This window comes from Crinia signifera, chromosome 1 (genome assembly GCF_055691185.1).
Source record: "Crinia signifera chromosome 1, ASM5569118v1, whole genome shotgun sequence".
Classification (NCBI taxonomy): Eukaryota; Metazoa; Chordata; class Amphibia; order Anura; family Myobatrachidae; genus Crinia; species Crinia signifera.
In genome coordinates, this window is record NC_139217.1 from 273,806,873 (window position 1) to 273,833,114 (window position 26,242).

At 42.7% G+C, this 26,242-nt stretch overlaps 1 protein-coding gene across 4 annotated transcripts in view; it reads right to left on the reverse strand.

The window, feature by feature from the left end:
* SVEP1 (sushi, von Willebrand factor type A, EGF and pentraxin domain containing 1) overlaps positions 1-26,242 on the reverse strand; it is a 323,106-nt gene that overhangs the window by 17,403 nt on the left and 279,461 nt on the right. For 3 of the 4 annotated variants that reach the window (XM_083183977.1, XM_083183959.1, XM_083183968.1), the window contains 5 exons: positions 15,576-15,749; positions 14,060-14,233; positions 11,431-11,604; positions 5,320-5,496; positions 4,037-4,207 (listed from right to left, as the gene is read on the reverse strand). In XM_083183977.1, coding sequence (XP_083040103.1) covers positions 4,037-4,207; positions 5,320-5,496; positions 11,431-11,604; positions 14,060-14,233; positions 15,576-15,749 — 870 coding nt within the window. Of the gene's footprint in view, positions 1-4,036; positions 4,208-5,319; positions 5,497-11,430; positions 11,605-14,059; positions 14,234-15,575; positions 15,750-26,242 lie in introns of those variants that run through there. The other variant, XM_083183987.1, reaches the window with a different exon arrangement.

Below are 26,242 nucleotides of genomic sequence, written 5' to 3' on the forward strand. Positions count from 1 at the left end.
CCATACCAACATACACCCCACAGTGTTCCCCCCATAACGACATACACCCCACAGTGTCCCCCCCATACCGACATACACCCCACAGTGTTCCCCCCATACCGACATACACCCCACAGTGTCACCCCCATACCGACATACACCCCACAGTGTTCCCCCCATACCGACATACACCCCACACTGTTCCCCCATACAGACATACACCCCACTGTGTTCCCCCCATACCGACATACACCCCACTGTGTTCCCCCCATACCGACATACACCCCACAGTGTCCCCCCATACAGACATACACCCCACAGTGTCCACCCATACCGACATACACCCCACAGTGTCCCCCCATACCGACATACACCCCAGTGTCCCCCCATACCGACATACACCCCACAGTGTCCCCCATACTGACATACACCCCAAAGTGTTCCCCCCATACCGACATACACCCCACAGTGTCCCCCCATACCGACATACACCCCACAGTGTTCCCCCATACCGACATACACCCCACAGTGTTCCCCCATACAGACATACACCCCACTGTGTTCCCCCCATACCGACATACACCCCACAGTGTCCCCCCATACAGACATACACCCCACAGTGTCCCCCCATACCGACATACACCCCAGTGTCCCCCCATACCGACGCCCCTCACGACGGTGTGAAGAGCGCCCGGAGGGCGCGATGAATCACCTAGTTTATACATATTTCAGCAATAAAAGTACTACATTACCAATAGCAACTACAATATTCATACTGTAGCACCGGAATGTATGACAAATTATTCCGTGGAACTATACATGCTAGAATGTTACTGATTTATAGGCCAAAAAAAAATAAATGCAAATAAAATACACATAGGGGGGAATGTTATAGGTTGAGAGAATCAGAAAGTGAGAGATTTGGTAAGAAATCTCCAGGTTTTTTAAAGTGGCAATCATTTACACTGCAAAACCAGTTTGATTTTGAAGTGTAAATGATTGGCACTTTAAAAAAACTGGATATTTCTTACCAAATCTCTCACTATCTGATTCTCTCATCCAGGGCCAGTAGCCCTGGGCCCCCCTCTAGCTAGGGGCTCCCTGTGATTGGCATGTATTTAAAAAATATATATATTTTTTTAGCTAAAGGTTTTAAGCATGGGCGTGGGGTAGTGCTACAGCTTCACCTATTTGCCAATGTGACAATGATTAATGGTTCTGAGCATCGGGAGCCAAGGCACACTGGCTGCACAAGTGTGCAGTGCATTACTGGGAGTTGACAAAGTCCCATGACACTTTGCACAAGAGGGCAGAGGCTGAGAGGTTTGTGCTGAGCTCTGATTGGTGGAGCTCATTACATGCTTCTCAGGCCCATGGAGGACAGCAGCAGCAGCCTAGTCATGGGTGGGTTTTTAATCAGAGGCAGCACTGACCCTGTGAGGTCTCCTACAGAGTAAGGTGCAGAGGGACAAACACAGGCTTTTCATGTGGTATATATATCCACCTTGCAGTTACCCATTGACCAAGTTTATACTGCCTTTCTCTGTGTTTTGACAGTGTAATATTCTCCCATGCAGTTTGCGGTCAGTAATGACAAGTGCAAGGGGGCCTTCCTGTCTAAAGTGCCTTAGGCCCCCCAAAGGCTTAATCTGGCACTACTCTCATCCTATTAAATTTCACCCATACTGTTTTATGGATACCCTACATAGCTTTAAGTGGGGTACACACTGGGCCGATATCGGGCCCATATGTAATTTCCATCCAATTTGGAATGACATATCGGGCGTATTGTACAGTGTGCATGCCCAATGTGTGGGTGGACACGGTCGCTAGCGACAAAGCTAGCCACCACGGCATGTGTAATCAAGGAAGAAGCTATATGTTATTAACAGAAGATCCTGCAGGACATATTTTTTAAACTGACTAGAAAAGCAAGATCCCTAATTGGGGCTTCGACAAAAAGGCCCTGACTTAAGGCCCCCATACACTATGCGATTTTGGGACGATTTCATCCGATTTCTGCACTTTAGGCCGATAACTCGGTGATATCGTCCCAAAATCGCAGATGTGTGACATCTGATCCGATCCGATGCGTGGTCCCGTGCGCATCGGATCGGATCAGGATCATAAGATCACGTCCGACCTCCAGACTAATCAGGGGAGCAGCAGCGCTCATAAGGGGGACGCCGGAGCGAGCAGCGGGTCCTGACACTTTAATTAGCTGGCGGCGCCGTTGAGTGCTGACCTGACCGGGTGGTGTGTGTTCACAGACATCAGCAGCGGGGACGGGCAGTGCAGTGGCGGACTGGTGGGTATTAGAATTTTAAAATACTTGTCAACTGACTGGCCGTTCTCTGATTGGCTGAGAGCTTTTTACCTGTCAAATGACTGGCCGTTCTCTGATTGGCTGAGAGCTCTCAGCCAATCAGAGAATGGCCAGTCATTTGACAGGTATTTTAAAAATGTAATACCTGCCAGTCCGCCACTGCACTGCCCGTCCCCGCTGCTGATGTCTGTAAACCGCCAGCTAGTTAAAGCGTCAGGACCCGCTGCCCGCTCCGGCATCCCCCTGATGAGGATCACCGCCTGCCCCCTGCTCCTCACAGCCTGCTGCAGCTCCCCGTACATGTGATAAATCGCAAGCGATTTATCACATGTGAATTGGCTCATCAAGTGCCAAATTGTATGTGAGTCTCCCGGGGAGCTGCCGGGCGGCTCACAGGCGAATTGGGTCCGACTTATCCTAAGGACAAGTCGGCCTAATGTATGGGGCCTGTACAACTAGAAATGTGCAGGTTCTGATTTACTCTGATTTCAAAGCAGGATCTTATTGGCTATCCCAAATCATATGACAGTTGTTGATAGCCAATAAGATCCTGCTTTGAAATCAGAGTAAATCAGAGCCTGCACATCTCTACTTACAACCTTATCTGACCTTTTTGGACACTTTGGGCTAGATGCACTAAGCTTCAAAAGTGATAAAATGGAGAGTGATAAACAGCCAGTCATTTAGCTCCTACCTGCCATTAAACATGCTTGGTTTGAAAAATAACAGGCAGAAGCTGATTGGCTTGTTGTTTATCAATGTCCATTTTATCACTCTTGAAGCTTATGCTGGGTACACACCAGGACGACTAGGGCCCGATCAGCACAATCTAGATCCGATTCCGATCAATTGGATGCAGATTGTGTGCTGATTGGGCCCTTTTCTGAGCTGGTGTGGAGCGATTCCGATCCGATGCGCGGTCCCGCGGGTCGGTCGGTCGTTATTGAGATCCTACCTGCTGCAGGTAGGATCTCAATGACGACCATACAACCGGGTGCGGGTCGCCATCGGATCGGACCCGCTCACGGTGCACATCGTGAGCGGGTCGTGCCCCCCCGCGTCATCGTGAGCGGGTCGGACGAGCCACTGACGACCCGCTCACGATGTGCATCGTGAGCGGGTCGTCCTGGTGTGTACCCCACAATAGTGCATCTGGCCCTTTATCCTCTACCACCTGAGACAACCAACCAGGTACCATGCCATGGCTACCAGAAGGGGAAAAAAAAGGAGTGTGATAGGTAGCTTTGGTAGCAATAGGAGGGAGCCCAATATAATACTACAAACCTCAGCTAGTTCCAAAAATCATCATACAGGATTCAAAACTGGGCAAATTGCTGGAGAGTAAAGTATATCACAGGGGTAAATTTACTTAGAAGGGAGATCTATTGAAGATGAGTTGTAGCCCATAGCAACCAATCAGATTATATTTATTATATTCTAGTACAACTTAAAAATGTATGTAGCAAAGGCCTATTGCTTCTTGTTACAAATAGAACTACAGAAGAAATTGACTATCTCTAATAACAACTACTGTACAGTATGGTATAATTGACTGAATGACAGCTTGAAGCTACTGTATATAAGTAATGAAAGCAGATCTCATAGAGCAGGAATGCACCAGTTTTGCAAAATAAAAGTAATAATGCACATAATTAAGTTGAAATTAAAATGTGCAAATATCCCATAACTGCAGTATTGGTGGTATCCATAATAATATTTAATATTTATTACCTTTACAGGATGGTGGGGTAGTCCATGTCTGATTTTCCATGCACACACTCCTAAACGACCCATCTAACATGTACCCACTGTAACAAGAATATGTCACCATGTCTCCATAGTGGTGGAACAGCCCTCGGACCATTGCATTGGGTACATGAATCGGAGGACCACAAGATATTTCTGAGGAAAAAATTTAATATATATTTAAAATTGTAATAATAAGTTACACTTAAATCACTTGCTCTGGATGAAGTGGTTAAGGAGAATATCAGTGTAAACCCAAAATAGTAAGAAGATGATGATGCAATGGGCAAAATGCACCCATTCATACCCATTCAATCTTAATTACGGCCGGGAACCCCGCATCGGCCAATTTACAATCAGCCAAATTCGGTTGATTTGCCGTATTTATGTACAGCAAGCTCAGACGAATCTGGGTGTATGAATTACACAATCGATAGAACTTGTCCGTATATGGCCATAGAGTTCTATCTGATATGCACATTTACTGCATGGATATTGCAACACATTTTCCAGCCGTATTTTAATGAAGCCTGCACGGATCAATGCGATCTGTGCGATGCTTCTCTGTGTAAAAAAATATAAATTATATGAATTACATTGGCATTGGGAAATACAATGTAATGCCTATTAACTGCTTTGCTCAAAATGAATATGAAATATCATCCACAGTCAGCAACATAGTGCTTTGTAGTGACTGGATAATTGCAAAACAATACAGAATATACTCATGATGACTCATCACTAATAATAAGGAAGCAAAATTACTGCTGATCCTTGAATTATTTGTTGCCCCAACTATTCTGTACATAATTAGGGGGGTTTAATTTGAAGGAAAAATAACCACACCTTCAGAAACACAGAAGGCTGATTAAGCCTGAGGTGAACATAAACCCCTGAGGGTTCTCACAGGTATTCTGGTTACTATTAGTTGTGTGGATTGTGTGAAAGATTTCAAACATAAACTGGTTTTAAAGTAACTTTTTTTGCCTAAATCTCTTATAATTACATGACAGTGGCAGAACTTGTGAGTGATTGCCCAAGTGCAAAAATATAATTTGGACCCCCCCCCCCCCTTCCACTACAAAGCAAGTTCACAATATGCCACACAGCAGTGGGCCCCTCAGTCCTCAGGGGCCCATGTGCAATGCACCTGCTGCATCAATGATAGTTCCACCTCTGTTGCATTACAAAAATATTGAAATCCCTGAATACTGACATTTATTTGTATTGAGGCAACAGGTTTGATGTTTACAAGTTCTATTACTTACTTTCACATTTAGCATTTGATTCTGTCCAGGTTAGATCAGGATTGCATGTTATAACAGCCTGGCTTATGGGACGGTAGCCTTTTTGACATCGAATAGACAATTTCTGGCCAACATAAAACTCTGTTTCTGTAAGGACTGCATTGTCTGGGATCACAAATGGCACAGGACAAGGGTTTGCTGCTCAACAAAAATAAAATAAATATCACAATACAAAATTAGGAATGGAAAACTTGACTGAATACAGTATATTTATAATGCACAGCACACAAAGTCTGTGCAGCCCGTGCTATTACATTGCATGGTATCTAGTACAAAAAGCACGGTACAATAGTACATTGTATGTTTTTTTGTACTAGATGCTATGCAATCTAGTACTAAAAGCATGGTGTACATCGCACCGTGTATGGGCACCTTTAACAGTATTCTTCCAATTTAATTGAGCATTTTATTTCACATTCAAAACAATTGTTTTCTAAACAGTTTGACTTCAGCAACAAGTTGATGTTTGCAGCTGAGGGAACACAACACTGCTTTATCTAAATAATTGCATGTTTTGTGAATCTAAAGTGAATACAGTAGTTAGAATATAGAACTCCAGCACACCTTGGGCTAGATCTACTAAATTAAAATTTGCCCAGAAATCCAAAAACTGACATTATTCGAAAACCGGATGCATTTTGCATATGTACCAAGCTCAGAATGAGAAACAGCTTGGTCCTGATGGGTAACGCCATCTTTATGTGGCATTACCCAACAGTTTTGTTTTGGATTTCCTTCTGAGAAGATCTCTCCCAGTATTCCTGGCTGCAACTGCATAATTCTGTGCTTGTGTAGAAGGACTTCTGGGTTCTAAACCGGGAAGTCCTTCTATCTCAAAGGACAGCTCTTATGGGGAGAGTTGTCCTTTGGGAATTTAATTGCATTTGTGAGTACATACTGGCATTACTATGTACCAGGTAAGAGGCAGGATATACAGCATCGCAGATACGGTGCTTAGTACTTCCTGCCCTGTGAGAGCTGAGAAATGGGATATGGCCTGCATTATAATATACACCTGGGAAAATTACAGTAACAGTAAATCAAATAAAAAGAGTAAATCAAACAATATGTTGTAATATATATTATTGGGGTGGAGAAAATGTGTTTGAACATACAGATGGGTCCGGCTGTGTTGTTGCTTTGTAAAGAAGTGTATCATAGTGGCATTTTGGTATGCCATGCTAACGCGAAGACACTTGTACCCCCATAGTGATAAATGGGATGGTCTCAGTGGTGCACTAGACTCTGTCACCTGCTTCTAGTTACTTCCAGTGCCGGTTTAGACTTCTCAGCACCCTAGACAAAACATCAACCCATTGACCCCCCACAGACACACACACACACAGACACACACTAAAGCGTGGATGTGGCTGGTGTTTTAGAAGTTCCACAGCCAAAACCTGCAATAAGTACAAGTATGTCTTCCTCTTAATCAACCTTAATTTTGTTATAAGCAGACTAGTCGGAGCCCCCCAGATGTAAAGTAGATGTTCTTATTGTTCTAACAGTATCCCAAGAAATTTACAAAGTGTCCATTTTTAAAAAGGTAATGTGCAATTACCTGTAATGTCATTTCAATGTCTGAACTATATATTTTTTTTCCTTTGATCCTTAGGTTCATTCTACAATAGGTAAAAATATAAAGTGCGTCTATCATTAAATATATAGGAAGAACCACAAGGGCACTAAAATCAGAATATCAGAACACATCCAAAGTATAAAGTAGGGAGTAGACACCCGCAGTGCTATACTGTAGCTCACTTCAGGGAGTTACATAACAAGGTTCCATCACTGTTAGAATGTAAAGGTATTAGTCATACAAAGGAATTCATGTAGAGAAGGTAATACCATTGCAAGCATTTCCCGTGGGGAGGCCAAATGGATATACTTTAGATACCATTACCCCAAAAGACCTCAACATAGATTTTGAATTAAGCATTTTCTCATAATTCTCTTTTAAATATTGACCCTTATATAAAACTCTGTAATACTCTGAAATGATACATAGACACTTTTTACATCTTCACCTATTGTAGAATGAACTATAGGATCAGAGAGGGGAATCTTCAGAAATTGAAATTAAATTGCTGTCATGGTTATTGCACAATAAAGTTTTTTTACTGTAAGTGGACACTTTATAAAAAGTTTCTTGTAATACTTTCTGAATAATAAAAATATATACATGGCAGAGCTTTCTTATACAATCTACGAATATGTTGAAAAAAATACCAAGCATTACTATGCCAGCAAAGGAGTTTCTACAGGACATCCCATTGAATTGTGAACATACCCTGAGAAAGCCTTAAAGAAATGCGTATGTGACAGATGCCCACTCAGGCCCCCAACTTGTCCACCTCTGTGATATTACACATTGCGCCTGATTCTGATCTGGATATAAACCACAACACAATAAGTAATTGTGCAACATGTTGCACTACAGGTGCGAGAGATGTGAAGACATTTAGTGAATTTGTCAAAATTGGTGTGAAAATTGCCCATAATGAGCTATAATATTAACTTATATAGGAACTATAATCTTTTTTTACACAACATTTTTTATTTGAATTTATATTACAAATGTGAGCGACGCTGGCATTTATAGAAGATATTTTGAACATCTCTCACAGAGATGTTGGCATACTGTATAAAGGGCCCACAAGTACAGTACCTGAAAGCAAAGGAGAGAAGTCTATTTAGCCCCCGGAGGCTATTCCCACACACTGGAAGCCAGAAGGATAGAGAACAAATCTACCCAGCCAAACCTCACATATCTTGAGAGGTTGGCATGGTAGAGAAAGGATTCATGCAGTGAGCCAGTTGGTACACAACAGGTACCCCACATGCCATTTTACACAGCTTGGCATTTTCAAATCTCATCAACAGAATTCTAGTATTTTAAGTAAAATCAGGGCCTGACTAAAGGTTGGCTAATATGCAGGTTGCTCCCCTTGTAATTAGAGATGAGAAGATCAGATTCCCTGGAATCCGAACCGCTCTGAACATGAGGGCCGATGGACCACGAGCCACGCTCGCGAGTCTCCGGCTTTGTTCGGAAAGCCGAACGCGGGAATCTGGCGTTGGATTCTCACGAGACACAGAGTCTATAAAAGCTCGGTGTCCCGAGAATTCAGTGTCATTTCACAGTCACGCTTCCAGCTGCGCACAGCTCTGCTCCTGGCAGGTCTGGGCGTTGTGCGGGGGTGTTGAACAAACTTGAACTTGTCATCAATCACTTGTTGTCACATCAATTATTAGTGTGCAGAGCGGTGTTGTGCAGAGTGTTGATAGAGGGGTGTTGTGCAGTGCAGACTAGAGGGGTTTGTGCAGTGTAGAGGGGTGTTGTGCCATGTAATGGGGTTTGTGCTGTGCAGAGGGGTTTGTGGCAGTGCAGTGCAGACTCAGCAGAGGATGGTTTGTGCAGTGCAGAGGGGTTTGTGCTGTGCAGACTGCAGAGGGGTTTGTATGCTGGGTTATATAATAATAATATTATATATATATATAAATAATAATATAATTAATTATATCGTATTACCGTAATTGTACTGGTCGTGTGTTAGGCATGCTGTCAGTCAGTGTAGTGGGGTACAGTAGTACACAGGCTGTCAGTCAGTAGTACACAGGCTGTCAGTCAGCTTTTATATTATATATTTAATATACTTAATTATATTGTAGTAATTGTACTGGTCATGTGTTAGGCAGGCTGTTAGTCAGTGTAGTGGGGTACACAGGCAGGCTGTCAGTCAGCTTTTCATTGTTAATTTTTTTTTTATTGTGGTGTGTGGTCACTGTGGTGTGCTGCATTGCAATCCAATACACCAAATACTACTGTCAGAAGCAGTACAAGTTCCGTGTGTGATTGTTCTGCCTCCATGGTCCACGCAGTGTTATCCAAGCCCTGTCCGTAAAAAAAATACTGACCCCAATAGTATACACCCCAATAGTATACACCACAACTTTCGTGTGTGATTGTTCTGCGTCCACGCAGCGTTATACAAGCTGCGCATTAAAAATAATTAAAGTAAAAAAATCCAAATCAGTTTTTCTCTTCTTTATTCACTGTTTGTGTGTACTGCACCCATAGTATACTGTCAGAAGGTGGGTGTGGGATTGTTCGGCCTCCACACAGCATTATACAAGCTGCACTTTAAAAAAAATGAGCTCTTTATTGTTTGTGTGTACTGCACCCCAATACACCATACTGATACTGTCAGAAATTTTGTGTGTTAATAACCATCCAGCTTGCTGCAGACCTTGGCCTAAATTGAATGAAAACAACATTGTGAGCTGTAAAGTGGTCAAAATTGTCTGGAAAGGGCTGGAAATTAATGTTATTGAGGATAATATTACTCTAGGGACAAAAAAATTGCAAAATACGTGATTTGGATGTTTTTTGACAAAAAATCCAAATCCTTTCACCGCTGTTTGACAAAGCCAAATCCAAATCCTGGAGACGAATCAAAATCAAAATCTTCCGCCCCGGCGCTCATCTCTACTTGTAATGCTACTAAACACACATGTATGGGCACTCAGGTTCTTGCCATTCATACTGCCCATGTGCCTGTAACAAAGGTTATACAACTGGCATGTAGGATCTAATGCTTGTGGCATGTGAAGGAGACTTTGGCTTTAGGCTGCCCAGCTGGCACTGTAGCACAATGTACATAAAGTAGTGGTTCAGTAAGTTACTGGCTTTAAAAACTTCAGGGTGATTCAGACCCAAATTCATAGTCCAGGCAATAATGAAATGACTGCACATGCTTACGGCTCATAGAACACATGAGCAAGGCCATCCTGCGATAATCCTGTTTTTTTTTATTATCACTGGCCATACACAACTTGATTTACATAAAGCTGCCATTTGTGGGTGGTAACCAAATATGTTCTGGGAGTGTCCAAGCGTTTTAGGGGAAGTTGTGTGACGTCGCAGCTGCCGAGGAAGTCCTGGGCTACAGACTGCACACACTGGGAAATATCATTCTATGGCTTCCATAGGGCGGGATTTCTCTATGCCTGAGTGGCGATTACCTGATCACAGGGCTCTTCAAATTTGCTGTCCAGCGATCAGGTCTGAATAACCCCAGAAGTTTCAGCATGAATTTTGGCTAGTATTAAAACCTTAAAAATACAACATTTCCCAACAAAGTCCAGGTTTTCAGAATTGTAATGAGTATGAAGTTGCAAAAAATATCCATCAATGAAAAGTTTAGAGGTGTGTATCTATACAAATTTTCGGTGCATTGAGTTTTCCTTAGAACAGTGATTTTCAACCTTTTTCAACTCACAACAAACATGACTTTCAAATTGTGAAGGCTCATCATCAGTCGCACACAAGGGGAGGAAACTCAGTAATTAATTAAATATACTGGCTCCCATAGTAATACAAACACATTAGCCCATATACATAGTAATACAAATTGGCCTGCACAGTAATGCAAAGACACTGGCCCCCACAGTAATTCCACACACTGTACCCTGCTGCTCCCCACAGTATTTACCCAACTGTTCCCCACTGCTCCCGACAGTTATTCCACATTCTGTCCCCCACAGCGATATATCTATAAAAATGCACTGGCCAGTGTCACTAGATTTAGCCACTGCCTTATCGGCGGACAATGGAAATATATACATCCATGAGGAGCAACACAGAGCTGTGAGCAGCCCCTCTTGGCTGGCAGCATGATGACAGGCTAGCTGGACAGTGATCTATGAGTCATGCTGCATAGTCATAGGTCACAGGCTGAGCTGCAGAAGAGTCTAGAGCAGGGCTGGGCAACACCGGCCCTCCAGATGTTAATGAACTACACATCCCAGTATGCTTTGCATTAGTTTTGCTATGTGGCCATGCTGAAACTGATGCAAGGCATGCTGGGATGTGTAGTTCATCAACATCTGGAGGGCCGGTGTTGCCCAGCCCTGGTCTAGAGGGCAGCGCATCTCTGGTAGAACATCAGACAACCACTGGGGACTTACTATTGTGTCATGGCACATTGGTTGGGAACAACAGCCTAGAACAGAGAGAGAGAGAGAGAGAGAGAGAGAGAGAGAGAGATTGAAAGTAAAATAAACACACACGTTTACAAATCGGTGCAGGATGGTTCCAGTTCCCATTTTCTGTGCACTTGGCAAGATGTTCCCCTTCCAGACTATACCCGTCATTGCAGCGGTATTTCACTGTGCTGTCAACATTGATATTTTTATACTCAATGTGGCCATTTTCTAACTGAATTGGGATTCCACATCTTGTCTCTATAAAAAAAAGAAACTTGTTATTAGGCTACAGCACTACATGTACTAACATAATGTCTTAAAACTTTCTCTAAAAATATACTATAGGCTTTGGGATGTTTTCTACTCTACTGGATTAAGGGACTGCTAATCTGTGTTTTAGATTGGTCACAGAAAAGGGTAAAGACCATGAACCAATGTGTTTTCTAAATAGGTCACTGTATCGTCTACCATACATTCCAATATATTATTGATGTTTTATAAAGCCTAGAAGAAGATGTAATCAATGATAATGAGTTATTTTATAACATACTGTCTGTGCAAAAATGTCTTCTATAGTCGACAGTCATTAGGTCGACCATGAATGGTCGACAGTGAAAAGGTCAACACATGGGAAAAAAAGGTCAACATATACTAGGTCGACAATAACAAAATGTTGACACAAGCAATAGGTTGGCAGGGAAATGGTCAACACAGGAAACGCTTGATTTGAGATCACTGTTTTTGGTGACTATGTCAGCATTTGTCGAGTGGACCTCCAATTAATATAACGCATACCCTCCTATGCCTCGCTTCGCTTACCATGCTTCGGGCTTTACCATTCTCAAGTTGTAGTCCATGTGGATCGTAAATAAATTATAAAAAAAAATCCCGAAAAAATCATGTTGACTATTGCCATGTAGATTATTGATATGGGCAACAATTTGTTTGACCTAAAACATTTTGACCTTTTAACCATGTTGACATTTTGCATGTTGACCAATAGTGGTCAACATATTGACTGCCGACCTAACACCCGAAACCCATTAGTGCATGCGAGCACGTTATTTTGCATTATGTTGTACTCTGCCTGCAACAGAAGTGTGTGCGCTTATTTTCTATATGGCATCTTCTGCTCCTGTGAGTGCATCTTACACAAGCAAATTACTGACAATGAGGAGCAATAACTGGTAGCTTCACATTTATCAAGCTGGCGACTGTTGTCCGCCCCCAATGTCAGTTAGTGCTTATGTCACTCATTCAGGGTCTCATTTAGAGTTGGGAGCAAGGCAACAAAGAAGTAGATTTGTACTTTGGCAAAGCCAAGTTACACTTTAAGGAGGCAAATTAAACTACTGTATATTTTTGCTTTTAAAGCTGGGAGCTGGGGCGAGGGCATAAATTGTAGCTCAACTCAATATTGCTGTTAATAAAAAAAAGATGATTGTTGTGTATCCAAATGGCTCACAGACAATGTCTATGTAGACAGTCAATAGGTTGACACCAATAGATTTATATGCACTAGGTCGACATTGACAAATGGTCGGCACAAGCAAAAGATCGGCAAAACAATAGTCGATACATTGAAAGGTAGACATGAATTGTTCTATTTTTCCCCCCATTTTTTTAGACTCTTTCATGCTTTAACATCCACAAAGCTAGCCTGTCCAAAAGCTTCTAAATGTATCACTTCTTTCACATCTCTGATAGAGTTATCAACAGTGGCATATTTATAATGGGTGCAGGATGCGTGGTGCACATGGCCCCCTGAGTCCCAGAGGGCCCACAAGGCATGCGCTGCCCCCAAATACTTCTGCTTTGGAGTCCAGCTATGGTGGCAATAGTGCTGCGGAAATCTAGAGTGCTCAGACACCACTACGCATGCACAGATCTCTGGAAAAATGGCTGCTGTGCCATTTTTCCGGAGATCTGTGCATGTGTAGTGGTGTCTGAGCACTCTAGTGCTCAGACTCCACAATGTTGTGCTGCTGCTGCCCCATTTTTTGGGGATCTGCAGAAAAGGGTCTGAGCGCTCTAGTGTTGAGACCCTTCAGCACTGCGCTAACTCCCAGCAGAGAGTAGGGGGCCCAGACAGCAGAGGCTGCACACAGGCATCCTCCTCTTTTAGAACTCCCTTGGTTATCAATATAATTGGAATATAAATACATGCAATGTGCTGCATTGTGTTTGTGTTATCACCAGAATTTCTGAACTTGAGTGAAAAAAAAACTGTTGATTTATTTTACAGGGTTAGTGGAGCATATTTTTGCCTGGAAAAGTGTATTATGAAGAGAAAAAACTGTAACTACCGTACATATTTTTAGCCTAATGTAACAATGTGTAACCTCACTATCTTCTATTCACCTTATTTATTTCAGTCATTACCCACTAGTTCTATTTTCCTGAAACTGGGAGTCTGGACTGTGAAGTCAATGAGGTATGACCTTGAAGCTTGTCATTTTTACATCACTTACTTTTTTTGGCTGTGTAGATTTACAGAGCACACATTGTGCTGGTTACAGATACATCCCTCACGTCTAAAAGGCACTGCAGTGACGATCAGGGTTGCAAAACATTTTTACTGATGATCATTATGAATTTAGATTGCTATGAGCCGAGTGTAAGAAACTATAAAAGAATATGAAATGTCTATAAAGTGGTCCTTTAGCAGAATGGAATATAGCAATAAGCAGCACAACATGAGGTTGCTTGTTACCTTTACATAGTGGCAGAGGGTGACTCCATGTCCCATCAGCCAGGCACGTTATTTTCTGTGTTCCAACAAGATGATATCCAGGATTGCATACATAGGTGATGTTACTTTTGTATGTATTCCCATTTGAAATTAAATTGGCATTTTCAATAGATGGGTGAGGTCCACAGATTACACCTAAGACACAGAAAGCAACAGCTTGCCCTTTAATTCCCATAATCAGACTTATAACTATCACTTATGTTAATGCATTTTATAGTGCTCTATGTTGAATATGTTATGATATAGGTAAGTGTGCTTTACAGCAGGGCATAAAAGGCTTCATAATGGCCCTCAGACAAGTAAATATTTATCGACAATTTTTAACTGTTTAAAACTCCCTTTGTTAAAGAATTCCTATCTTTCCAGTCTATTTATTTTCTTTAAACTACCTATATCACCTCTGGCTCCATTAACCATTTTCTGCTATTCTGATTCTGCTCCCAACAGACTGCACACTAAAAACCCCTTCCCCAAACTGGCCTACATGACATAGGACTTTCCTGTTTCACTACATAATTATGAAATGGCTCAATTACCTCTGTAAATCCTCCGCTCCTTTTCTACAAGACGTTGTTCTCTGCTCTCTGTGTTATCAATGTACATAACTGTTCTCAGGAACCTAATTTCCTTATTCTGTTATATTTGCAACTCAAGGCTGCCAAGACCAAATCTATCTTCTCTCTTAGACCCTTATTCAGATTGGTTCGCATCCTGTGTTGTGTGTCTGCGCATGTGCAGATGTGTTTCTGCGCATGTGCGGACGCATGGCGCATGCACACACCCAACATAGCGGGGCGGGGGGTGGAGAGGGGCGTGGGGCACTGGCCTGTCTCATCACCATATGGGAACTCCTCCATGAGAATGCTGGACTTTCTCATGGTAATGAAGCCATGACGCAGGGGCGGGCGGTTGACATCACCGGATGTCAGCTGCCAACCCATTTCCGTCCAAGCGTGCACGCATGTGTAAGTGACTTGAAAGTCACTTTTATATGCGTGCACCTTCCACATCTTTCGATGGTCGGCGACGGCGACCATCGAAAGATGTGGTTGTTCCCCACAGCATGCGAATGGATGTTTATGTTAAACATCCATTTGCAGCCTGTGCGTGGAGACACATGCTGCGAGGAGGGCAGGTGGCCGGGCATTCACCGGGCAGGGTTTGGTGGAATCGCAAGGCTGTGAATTCAACCATAAAAACCCCCTTAACCACCTCCTTCTGAATTACCAACTATTTATCATATTGCCATGCAAGTGTAGCAACTTCCCACCTCTCATTGGGTGTACAAGTGGTGTCATCAACTTTAAATGGCACCTTCAGCCAGTATGGGAAGGGGGGATGTGGGTGTTTATTGTACCAGCCCAGTGCAGGACCAATCCCTGTTTTAGTGCTCTCAAAAGGTGGTAACTTTACTAATCCATCCATTAGGAAGATCTGCAACATTTGTCTAAATAAAATGTACTATTTATTTACTTACTCACACACGTAGGAGGAGATGGACGCCACTGCTTATCCACGTGACAGATTCTGCGGCTTGGTCCATGAAGTTCATAACCTTGGTTGCAGCTATAGTGTAGTTCGTCTTCAAAAAAATAGCTTGTACCTTGAATTAATCCATTCTCCAAAGTTTCAGGAGGATTGCAGAAAATTCCTAAAACAAAAGGGTTTAGATTTAGTAAAAAAAAAGTGAAGGCCCCTTTTTTATCCTTCAGGTAATCTCAACCCTTTGTAATCCTTATTTCTTTGTAAGGATATTCATATGCCTATCCCAGGCATGTTTAAATTGTTCTACTGTCTTAGCCTCTACCCCCTCTGAGGCTATTCCACTTATCCACTACCTTTTCTGTGAAGTAATTTTTTCTAACATTTCCCCTGAACCTACCTCCCTCCAGTTTGAGTGCATGTCCTCGTGTTCTATTACTTCTTTTCCGTTGAAGAAATTTTCCCTCCTGTACTATGTTAAAACCCTTGATATATTTGAAGATTTCTATCCTTTCCCTTCTCTGCTCCAAACTATATATGTTAAGATATTTTCCAGGTAAGTTTTGTGATGTAGGCCATGCACCATTTTAATTGCCCTTCTTTGTACACTCTCTAATGGGTACTTGTTTCCTAGCACAGCGCCCCCGATTTTGATGGAAGTGCATCTTATACAATCGCATCGCAAGCAATATAGCGGCATGCGATGCGATTCGATTTGTAATTGTACAAGCACCCTGATGGGTGCTTACAATGTTAAATGCACCCCCAATGTCAATGTCACCCCCACTATCAATGCCAACCCGAAGCGTGGTGAGCGCAGCGAGACCACGAGGGGCGGCGGTACGCGTCTTCCTTCCCTTTTCATACCCCCACTATCCATGTCGGCGTGGAGTTGATTGTAGATAGTGTGGCGTGCGCAGCGCGCCACCGAGCCCGAAGTATGGCGAGCGGACACGGATTACTTTACATGTTTTCCGTGTCCCCTCGCGGGCTCGCTGCGCTCGCCACACTTTGGGCTTGTATTCCGCGTCCCCTCGCGGGGATCGCCACGCTTCGGGCTCGGTGGCTCGCTGCACTCACCACACTATCTAAAATCAACTCCACGCCCACGTGGATGGTGGGGGTATGAAAAGGTCAGAGGACGCTTCGGGTTGGCGTTGATAGTGGGGGTGACATTGACAATGGGGGTGCATTTAACATTGTAAGCACCCATCAGGGTGCTTGTACAATTCAAAATTGCATCGCATCGCATGCCATTTGCTGGCAGGCAATGCTATGCGATATTTCATAGTACAAGCACTCCTGTTAATTTAACAGGAAAATCGCATTGCACGCATCGCACACCACTAAGTACGGTATGCGATGGGTGCCGTGCTAGGAAACAAGTACCCTCTAATGTATTTATATCCTTCTGAAGATATGGTCTCCAGAACTGGACACAGTATAACAGATGAGGCCGCACCAATGACCTATAAAGTGGCATTATTACTTATTTTTTTCTGCTACTGATTCCTCTCCATATGCAACCAAGCATCTGACTAGCCTTTCTTATTGCTTTGCTACATTGCTTTCCTGCCTTTAAGTCACTTGAAATAGTGACTCCTAGATCTCTTTCCTCCTCAGTAGTTTCCATTATAATACCCTTGATACTATATTGAGCTTTTGGGTTTTTGAGTCTCAAGTGCATAATTTTGCATTTCTTAGCATTAAACTGTAGTTGCCATGCTCTTGACCAATTCTCAAGTTTACCTAGATCATCAGTCATTTGATTTACTCATCCTGGTGTGTCTACTCTGCTGCATATCTTTGTGTCTTCTGCAAGAAGGCATATTTTCCCTTCAATACCATTTGCAATGTCACTAACAAAGATATTAAAGAGCACTGGTCCAAGTACAGATCCCTGGGGTGCTCCACTGGTAACATGTCCCTCCATAGAATGCACTCCATTTACTACAACTGTCTGTTTCCTATCCTGCAACCAGGTTCTTATCCATTTAATTGTTTTATAATCCCATCCCACACTTTCAAGTTTATTTAGCAGCCTGCAATGTAGGACAGTGTCAAATGCCTTACTAAAGTCTAGATATGCCACATCTAAAGCCCCCCCTTCATCTAGTATTTTGGTCACGGAGTCAAAAAAGTCAATAAGATTTGTTTGGCATGATCTCCCTGCAGTAATTCCATGCTGTTTTGGATCCTGTAAGTTGTTTAAGATATTCCACTATTCTTTCTTTTAATAGTGTTTCAATTAATGTCCACACTACTGATGTAAGGCTCACTGGTCTGTAGTTACTTGCTTCTACTTTGCTTCCGCTTTTGTGCAGTGGAACATTTGCTCTTTTCCAGTCTTCTGGAACTGCACCTGTATCTAGTGACTGGTTGATTAAATCTGTTAATGGCGCTGCCAACACATCTTTTAGTTCTTTTAGTTCCTTGGATGCACTCCGTCTGGTCCCATTGATTTATCCACTTTCAGTCTTGAAAGTTCTGTTAGGACTTTCTCCCTAGTGAATGTACTTCCATCTACAGTATTTTTATGACTGTCCTTGCAAATTAACTGCGGTCCCTTCCCTTCTCCTTCTATAGTGAATACGAAGCAAAAATAATTATTTAGATTATCTGCAATTGCCTTGTCTCCCTCCACCAAATTCTCAGTGTCTGTCCGCAGTCTTATTATTCCTCTATTTGATTTTCTCCTTTCATTTATATACTTAAAAAAAGTTTTGCTTCCTTTATCTACTGGCTGAGCCATTTTATCCTCAGCTTGTGCCTTGGCATGCCTGATCACTTTCTTATCCTCCTTGCATCTGGCAAGATACACTTCTTTGTCATTATTATTTTGAGTCTGGTTGTATGTCCTAAACGCCATCTTTTTTGCTTTTACACTAGTTGATACCTCTTTTGTAAACCAAACTGGCTTCCTTTTCCTGGTGCTTTTCTTAACCCTTTTGATACATAGGTCTGTTGCCTTTAGTATTGCACTTTTTTAATTTTTTGCACCTCTCCTGCACTCCTTTCAAGTTCTTCCAATCCACTAATGAATCGCTTAAACATCTCCCCATTTTTGCAAAGTCAGCCTTCCTAAAATCCAAAACCTTAGTTTTTGTGTGACTGGAGTTGGATCCTGCCTTGATACTAAACCATACTGCTCGATGATCACTGGATCCTAGGTTCTCACCCACATATATGTCTGATATCCTGTCACCATTTGTGAGTATTAAAACTAATATTGAGTCTTTGCGAGTAGGCTCCCTCACCAATTGCTTGAGAGATGCCACATGTAGTTGATCTTGCAAAAGACTCCTCCCAATTCACATCAGGTAGATTAAAGTCTCCCATGATTATGACCTCTCCCTTTAAAGCCATTTTAGTGACATCAAGCAATAGGCTCCTGTCCAATTCCTGCCCCTGGCCTGGTGGCCTATAGTTTACCCCAGTGCGAATAGTGTCCTTCTCCCCCATTTCTATGGTCACTCAAAGGGCCTCAGTTTTTTCTTCTTCAAAGATATTAAAGTAGCATTTATACTTTGCTACCCCTCCTCCGATTATATATATATAGTTCCTTTGGTTGCTCGGCACTCCAGACGATGGGGTAATTACCGTGGTGCCCTCAATTTTTTGGTACAAGCTCCTGTTCCCTGGCATCTCGTGAGGACCTAGAAAAAAAACTGAAAGCGGCACTCCAACGGATTTAGGAAAGAAATCACCACATGGTAATTTCTTTCCTAAATCCATTGGAGTGCCGCTGTTAGTTTTCCTTCTGGGTCCTCACAAGACGCCAGGGAACAGGAAACACCACCTGGAAATACCACCTGGACATACATATTCTAAAAGTGTGAGTTCTAAATTAAAACCATTTTTTTTTTTCATCTATCCTCACAAGGTGATCACTAAGTGCATGTAGTAATTAAGTACAACCACTAGGTGGCGTTGTTCACCAACCATCCTTTTAAGCACAAGCACTTTATAATAATTTGTTCACAATAAGTCACATAATTATCAAGTAAGTTGTGACAAATGATAACATACTTCCCATAAAACTTCCCTCATGTCTGGAACGTATATCTGAGACGGACAGAGAGGAACGAGGGAGATCCTTCAAGATAAAGAAAAAGCTACAGGCGACTGTTCAGTTGTCTACTGGTACGCATATATAAGATCCATAGAAGGATTGTCAGAATATAACCTGTCACACTAAAAACACTGAAGGCGCGGAGGTTATACCACTCTACACATATATATATATATATATATATATGTATACATATATATATTATTAATATTATGAGAATTTTATTTATAAGGTGCCACAAGTGTTTCGTGTTCCATACAAAGGAACAGTACATGGAGACAAAACTTGGCATAAAATAAAATAAATAACAAAAATATAGTACAAATAAAGAGCACCACAGTTCAATACACATTACAGCTTAAATATAATTAGTGAGGACTCAATCAACATACTATAAGAGGCTTGAGGCCAATGCTGGAGATGAGTATGCGGACGAAGATGGTCACTGAGTGTTTGAGTATAGGAGAGCTGTGAGTGAAATGTGAAGAAAAGAGGGCTTTGACAACAGGAGGTAAGAGGGCCCTGCTCGGAGGAGCTTACAATGTAGTAGGAAGGGGAGACAGACAGATTACAAGAGGTGCAAGCAAGTGGGTGGTGGCTAGATAGCAGGATGTAAACAGGCAAGGGGTTGGAGAACCAGCTAGTTTATGCAATGGAAGGGTACGCTTTGATGAATAGGTGAGTTTTCAGTGCCCGTTTGAAGCTTTGCAAGGTCGGTGAGAGTCTAATGGAGCGAGGGAGTGCGTTCCATTGAAGGGGTGCAGCACGGCAAAGTCCTGTACTCTAGCGTGGGAAGCAGTGATAGGGTGGAGGAGAGACGACAGTCGTCGGCCAACCGTAGAGGGCGGGAGGGTGTATGAATGGAGATGAGGTAGAGATATATGGAGCAATGGAATTAGAGATGGCCCTGTATGTGAGTGTGAGGTGTTTGAAGAGGATTATGTAGGGGAATGGGAGCCAGTGCAGATTTTGTTGAAAGAGAGTGGCAGAATTAGAGCGGCGGGAGAGGAAGATAAGACTGGCTGCAGAGTTGAGGACAGATTAGAGAGGAGCCAGTTGGGATCGAGTGAGGCCGGTGAGGAGAGCATTGCAGTAGTCAAGCCGTGAGATGACCAGTGAGTGGATGATCAGCTTAGTTGCACTCTGTGAGAGAAAAGGCATGATGCGAGCAATGTTGCGTATCTGGAACCGGCAAGAATGGGCCAGGGCTTGGATGTGGGGTGCAAAGGAGAGGGAGGAGTCGAGAGTGACACCCAGGCAGCGGAGTTAAATACAGACATTTTAGTATATCAGAAGAATTTATGAAATATAAAAAGTCCATTCATAAAATCATTGGTGCAGATAATCCTTAAATATGGTCCGTCTATTCTTTTTTTTTTTTTTTTAATTTGTGTTTATTGAAATAAAGATGTATTGTTTGCATACATGGTTCACATATAAATACAACATGAAAAAAACAGGTAATGTCACTGCCATCTGGTATACAGGTTTATGGATGGTGACAAGGGTAGAGAGGCGAGGAGAGCATAAAAGAACAAAAAGAGACAAAGGAAGCAAGAGGAGTACACTTAAAGAAAATAAGATCAGTAGCATAGCGTAGCATCAGGTTATTGCATCTGTAGATAGTCACAATATATCTAGAACGGTGCGGAACCATTTGTGAGAGTTTCCATATTGTACCAAGTTGTCAGTATTGTCACTTTGCGGATGTTTTCTTTGGTAGTAGGCGGTAACGTTAATACATATGGGAGCCATATAGAAAAAAACGTAGTTGATCGCGATTCGGCGTCTAATGAGCACTCTATCCAATCCATTTGGAATAAGAACAATAGCCGGGGCAGCATTAGGGAGATGGGTATATTTTCTTTTTGTATCCATTGGGATAGTATTGTTTTTTTTGCAACAGCTGCTATACGAGCTAGTTTTGTACCTTTAGACATAGGTGGAGTCTGGGGTTCAATACAGTTCCAAAAAGCCCATGCCATTGTTCTCGTAAAAGGTATATTTAGGTTGGTATTGATATAGTCCTGAACTGTTTCCCAAAATGACTGTACAACTGAAGAGGACCATAGGCAGTGAGTGATGTCTGCGTTTGGGCACCCGCATTTAAAGCATAGGGAGTTATCTGAAGCCCCTGTGAGGAACCGAAGTCGGGGAGTATAGTAGGCCCTATGTAGTATCTTTAGATTCATTTCGGCATATGAGGAGGAAACCAGTTGTTTATTAAGCATCTTGGTCCATTGAATAATTTTTCGGTGGGTCACGTCTGGGAAGGAATTCTTCCATTTTGCTAGTATATTAAAGATGTGGAATATGATGAGTTGGGGCGTTGTCTCGTTATGTTGTCTAAGGGAAACTTTGTGTCGCTGGATTAATACATTAGTAATAAAACTTCTCATCTAAAAGTAGGCAAACAACTGAAAGTTTATAGTCGGGTATTTGTCTTTTAGTTGAGATAGTGTTAATACAACCGAACAGTCCTCATTCAGAAATTGAAAATTTTCTAATTCTCTCTGCACATGTTACATCTGCCCCCCTGCAGTGCACATGGTTTTGTCCATCTAAGAAGGATTTTGTCAGAAAGAATGAACTAGAATAAACCCCTCAGTGTATAGTAGATCATACTGGTGTTTAGCTGCAAGATAGGCCTGTCTATTCGCAGGTGAATTTTGTGAAAGTGGTTAAGTGGTGGCTTAAATCTTTCAGTTGTGCATTTAAAGATTTACGTTTCCTGGAGACATACTCCATAATTTGGCAGCGTATTACCGGTTTTGAGGTTAACCAAAACAGGTTAATGTTATCGATGTGTTCGTTATTATCATTCTTGAAGTTATGGAACGAGTGTTCTAAATGTAATCGGAAATCCGAGGAATTTTCCAGATAAGCTGGGAATCTCCAATTATATGATTTTGTTATAGGGGTGTTTAGTTTTATAGTAAACCAAACTGGGGCATGGTCAGATAGTTGTATAGGTTCTATCTGAGTTTTTTCTACACGTTGTATGAGCGTATCAGCGATCAGCCAGAAATCCAACCTAGATGAGGAGTGATGGGGGTGGGAGTAGAACATATATTCACGGGAGTCGGGGTGTTGGCATCTCCAGGGGTCAGATAGTTTCAGTGAGTCTGTTAAGAGGGATAATGATAACGGGGTAGATAGTCCCTGGTTGATAGCAGTTGTTTCTCTATCTAATCCTGTCAGCTGGAGACAATTGAAGTCTCCCCCCAATATAATTTCTCCCTCTGCCCAGTCTTGAAGTTTAGTGTAAATGTCCGAAAAGAAAGGTGCATTAGGGCCATTGGGAGCATAAATATTGGCTATAGTATAAGAGATGTCTTGTATGGTCAATTTTGTAAACAAGTATCTACCCTCAGGGTCTTCCAAATTGTCTATTATGGTGTAATAAAGGAATTTACTAAAGATGGTCAAGACTATTTTTTGTTTAGTTGTACTAGATGCTGTTCTATATTCTCCTATCCATGAGTCTCTCAGTACATTAGGGTCCGAAGCCCTCCAATGCGTCTCCTGTAATAGTACAATGTCTGGTTTCAGTCTCTTAAGATGGGTCAAGATTTTTTTTCTTTTGATGGGGTGTTTAGTCCCTCTACATTCCAAGTCACAAGTTTAAATGCTGCTTGTACACATGTGGGGGGAGTCGATGTCATAGACATTTAGCCAATACCCGCCCTAGGCCAGTGTGTAGAGACGTGGAAATAGTATAGTTTTCCCCTGCTCGTCCCAGCGAGCGGGCAGTTAGAAAGTAAGTACCCATCTAGTGGACAAAAATAGCAATGAGTAACCTTTGGTAACAGTAAACCATACATGCAACAACAACCTAAGCACATAATATCATTCCAAAAACTTTTTAACATTATATGAACCCAGTAGGATCGCCACCCTGGGCACCCCCCGGCAGTGCCAGTGTGAGCAAAAGCATTCCAATATACCAAGAGGAGGTGTGAGGTAGGCGGCGGTCCAGCATGAAAACAATGCATAACTTGGTTGAGATGGAGGGGAGAAAAGGGAGAAGGAAAGGGGGAATAAGGAATAGAAAGTGTGAAGGATAAGACATGTAGTGAAACTTACATGCATTTGGTGAGTTATTTTTAAGAAATCTACTGAGTGTATCCCATATGATGGGGGACACCCATAATCAAAGTGAACATTTCTGTATATATATAACTGAGAAGGTCTAAATCTAGCCAGATGTTCACCGAGCTAACTAGTAACCATGACCTGAATTTTACTTGGGTCAAAGACAACAGTACCGGTTTGGTCGTGTGGGATCAGTCTGCATTGTCCATTCGGGATGAACATATGGGGGCCAGGGAGTCCACAAAGTTCTTTGCAGTATGTGGAGAGTCAAAGAAGTAGGATTTTCCTGAATGGGAGACCCTCAGCTTTGCCGGGTAGAGTAGTGCAAACCGAACCTCCATGTCGAACAGACGTCTGCAGATTGGGGAGAATTCTCTTCTTCTCGTTGCAACCATATAAGAAAAGTCCTGGAAAAGCAAAATCTTGGTTTCCTGGTACTTAGGTACGATGTGCTTTCTGTATGCTTCCAGTAGTCGTACCTTGTCGGCATAATTCAGGAACTTCATGATGACCGGTCTAGGTCTGTCAGCAGTGGTTTGTCTATCCGGGCCAATGCGATGAACACGTTCGATCACAAAGGAGCCAGAGTCAGGGACACATCCTAGTTCCCTCGGGAGCCACTGGGATACAAGATTTATGAGGTCGTGGGGCTTCACCGATCCGGTAGTCCTATAAGGCGGACATTACTTCTTCTATTAATGTTCTCCAGGTCTTCAAGTTTGTCTTGTATGGACGTCATCAGTTTCTCTTGGTCGGAGATTGTTGTTTTGGCCATTTTCAAGGTCTGAGATCCTTTGTTCCGCTTCAGATAGGCGTTGGGTGTGATGGTTGAGTTGAGTGAGGGCTGAGTCCAGCGAATCCTTCAAGGGAGCCAATTTTTGGTCTAATAAGGAGGCAAATATATCAGTGATCTCATGTGGTGTAAAGGATTTGGCTGACTCAATTGCAGTCGTAGGTGAGCGATGGTTAGGTGACCTGGTGTTGGGGTCACCGACTGGTGACTGAGGATTGTCAATATGTGTATTGTCCCGGCCTCGGCCCTTGTTTGTTTGTGAGCTGCGGGGGTTACGTGGTGGTTTAGCTACAAATGTATCCATTATTTAGGACAATTTAAATGGGGTGATGACAGTCATGGTGTAAATAGTTATAGGAGTTGTGATATATATTTTCTCCTGTAGGGGGAGCTCCAGCACTAGGAGTCTTGCTCAGGTGTTAGAGTCCAGACTTTATATGCAGTGTGTTATAAGGTGAGAATACACACATTAAAAGGTATCCTGTGCTCACCTCCTCCAGGGTCTGCAGGGATTATCTGTTGCTGTGGGTTTCCTCTGATTGCTGGGCTAGGGGCAGCCACGGACCAGCCAGTGGCAGAATCCCCTCAGGCTTTGCCTCTACCAAGATGGCCGCTCGGAGGCAGAATGGGCTCCAAATGTACTGCAGCCGGCAGGCTTCAGGAGCAGGGGTTGTTGGGGAGGGGTGTCCCGGGTCCTCCGATCGCTTCACCGGGTGGGAGCGGGTTCAGCGCTTGTGCTGTGGGCACTTATGGAGCAGGGGCTCCGCTCTGCCGCCCCAGAGAGCCGTGGCGGGCGCTCGGCGTAATCGAGTCCCCGCCTTCAGGGGGTGGTATAGGCCACAACCTGCAAGGACGCACACGGAGCGTCCCCCGGCTCCATGGACCTCTACCTCCGGGTTCCCGCTGTCAGCGGTAGTAGGGTAGAAGGTGTAGGGCGTCCGGGTGAGCAGTAGGTGTTAGTGGGGAGTGATTTTAGTGGACGTTGTGCCGGAGCTTCTCTGAGCAGACCGTCTATTCTTGATCTTAAAAGTTGCTGTAATAGGTGAAGATGACCATACAAGAACGAGTTTCATCTCAATAGAGACTTTATCAGGGGTTAGATCTCAAAAGGTGTTACCAATGGTACCTTGACATTAAGGATATTCAATAGTTGTAGTAAGAAGTAGAGGAAGTAGTAGGCCCTTAAAGGACGTTTCCCAGTACACTGAATGTCGTTGTTAATGACACTTCAACACAGCCAATACATAAAAATATTGTGTACTCCCCTGGAGTGTCAGACTTCCGTATCCTCAGTTTGAAACGTAATTTTATTAATACACCACCGCCCATACACGCTCATATATACATTCCTCTTCCGTCTAGACTCGGAGGAAATTTACTAAGATGAGATTTCTATTTCACATGGGATGTTGCTATGGGCAACCAATCACATTCTATTTATTTATTTAGCACCTTCTAGAAGATAATATATCACATCAGATTTGTTTCCCATAGCAACATCCCATATGAAATAGAACTCCCATCTTAGTAAATTGCCCCCATTTTGCTCCTCTCGTGTGATTTTGTAGAAAGCACACATACACAAATTATTTGTGTGTCATTTTCTGGAATCTTATGATATTAATTTGATGTATCTATTATGTGTTTAATATTATCTACCTGTTGTAGCTTAGGGCTTAATACCGATTATGGGTTGTATCCC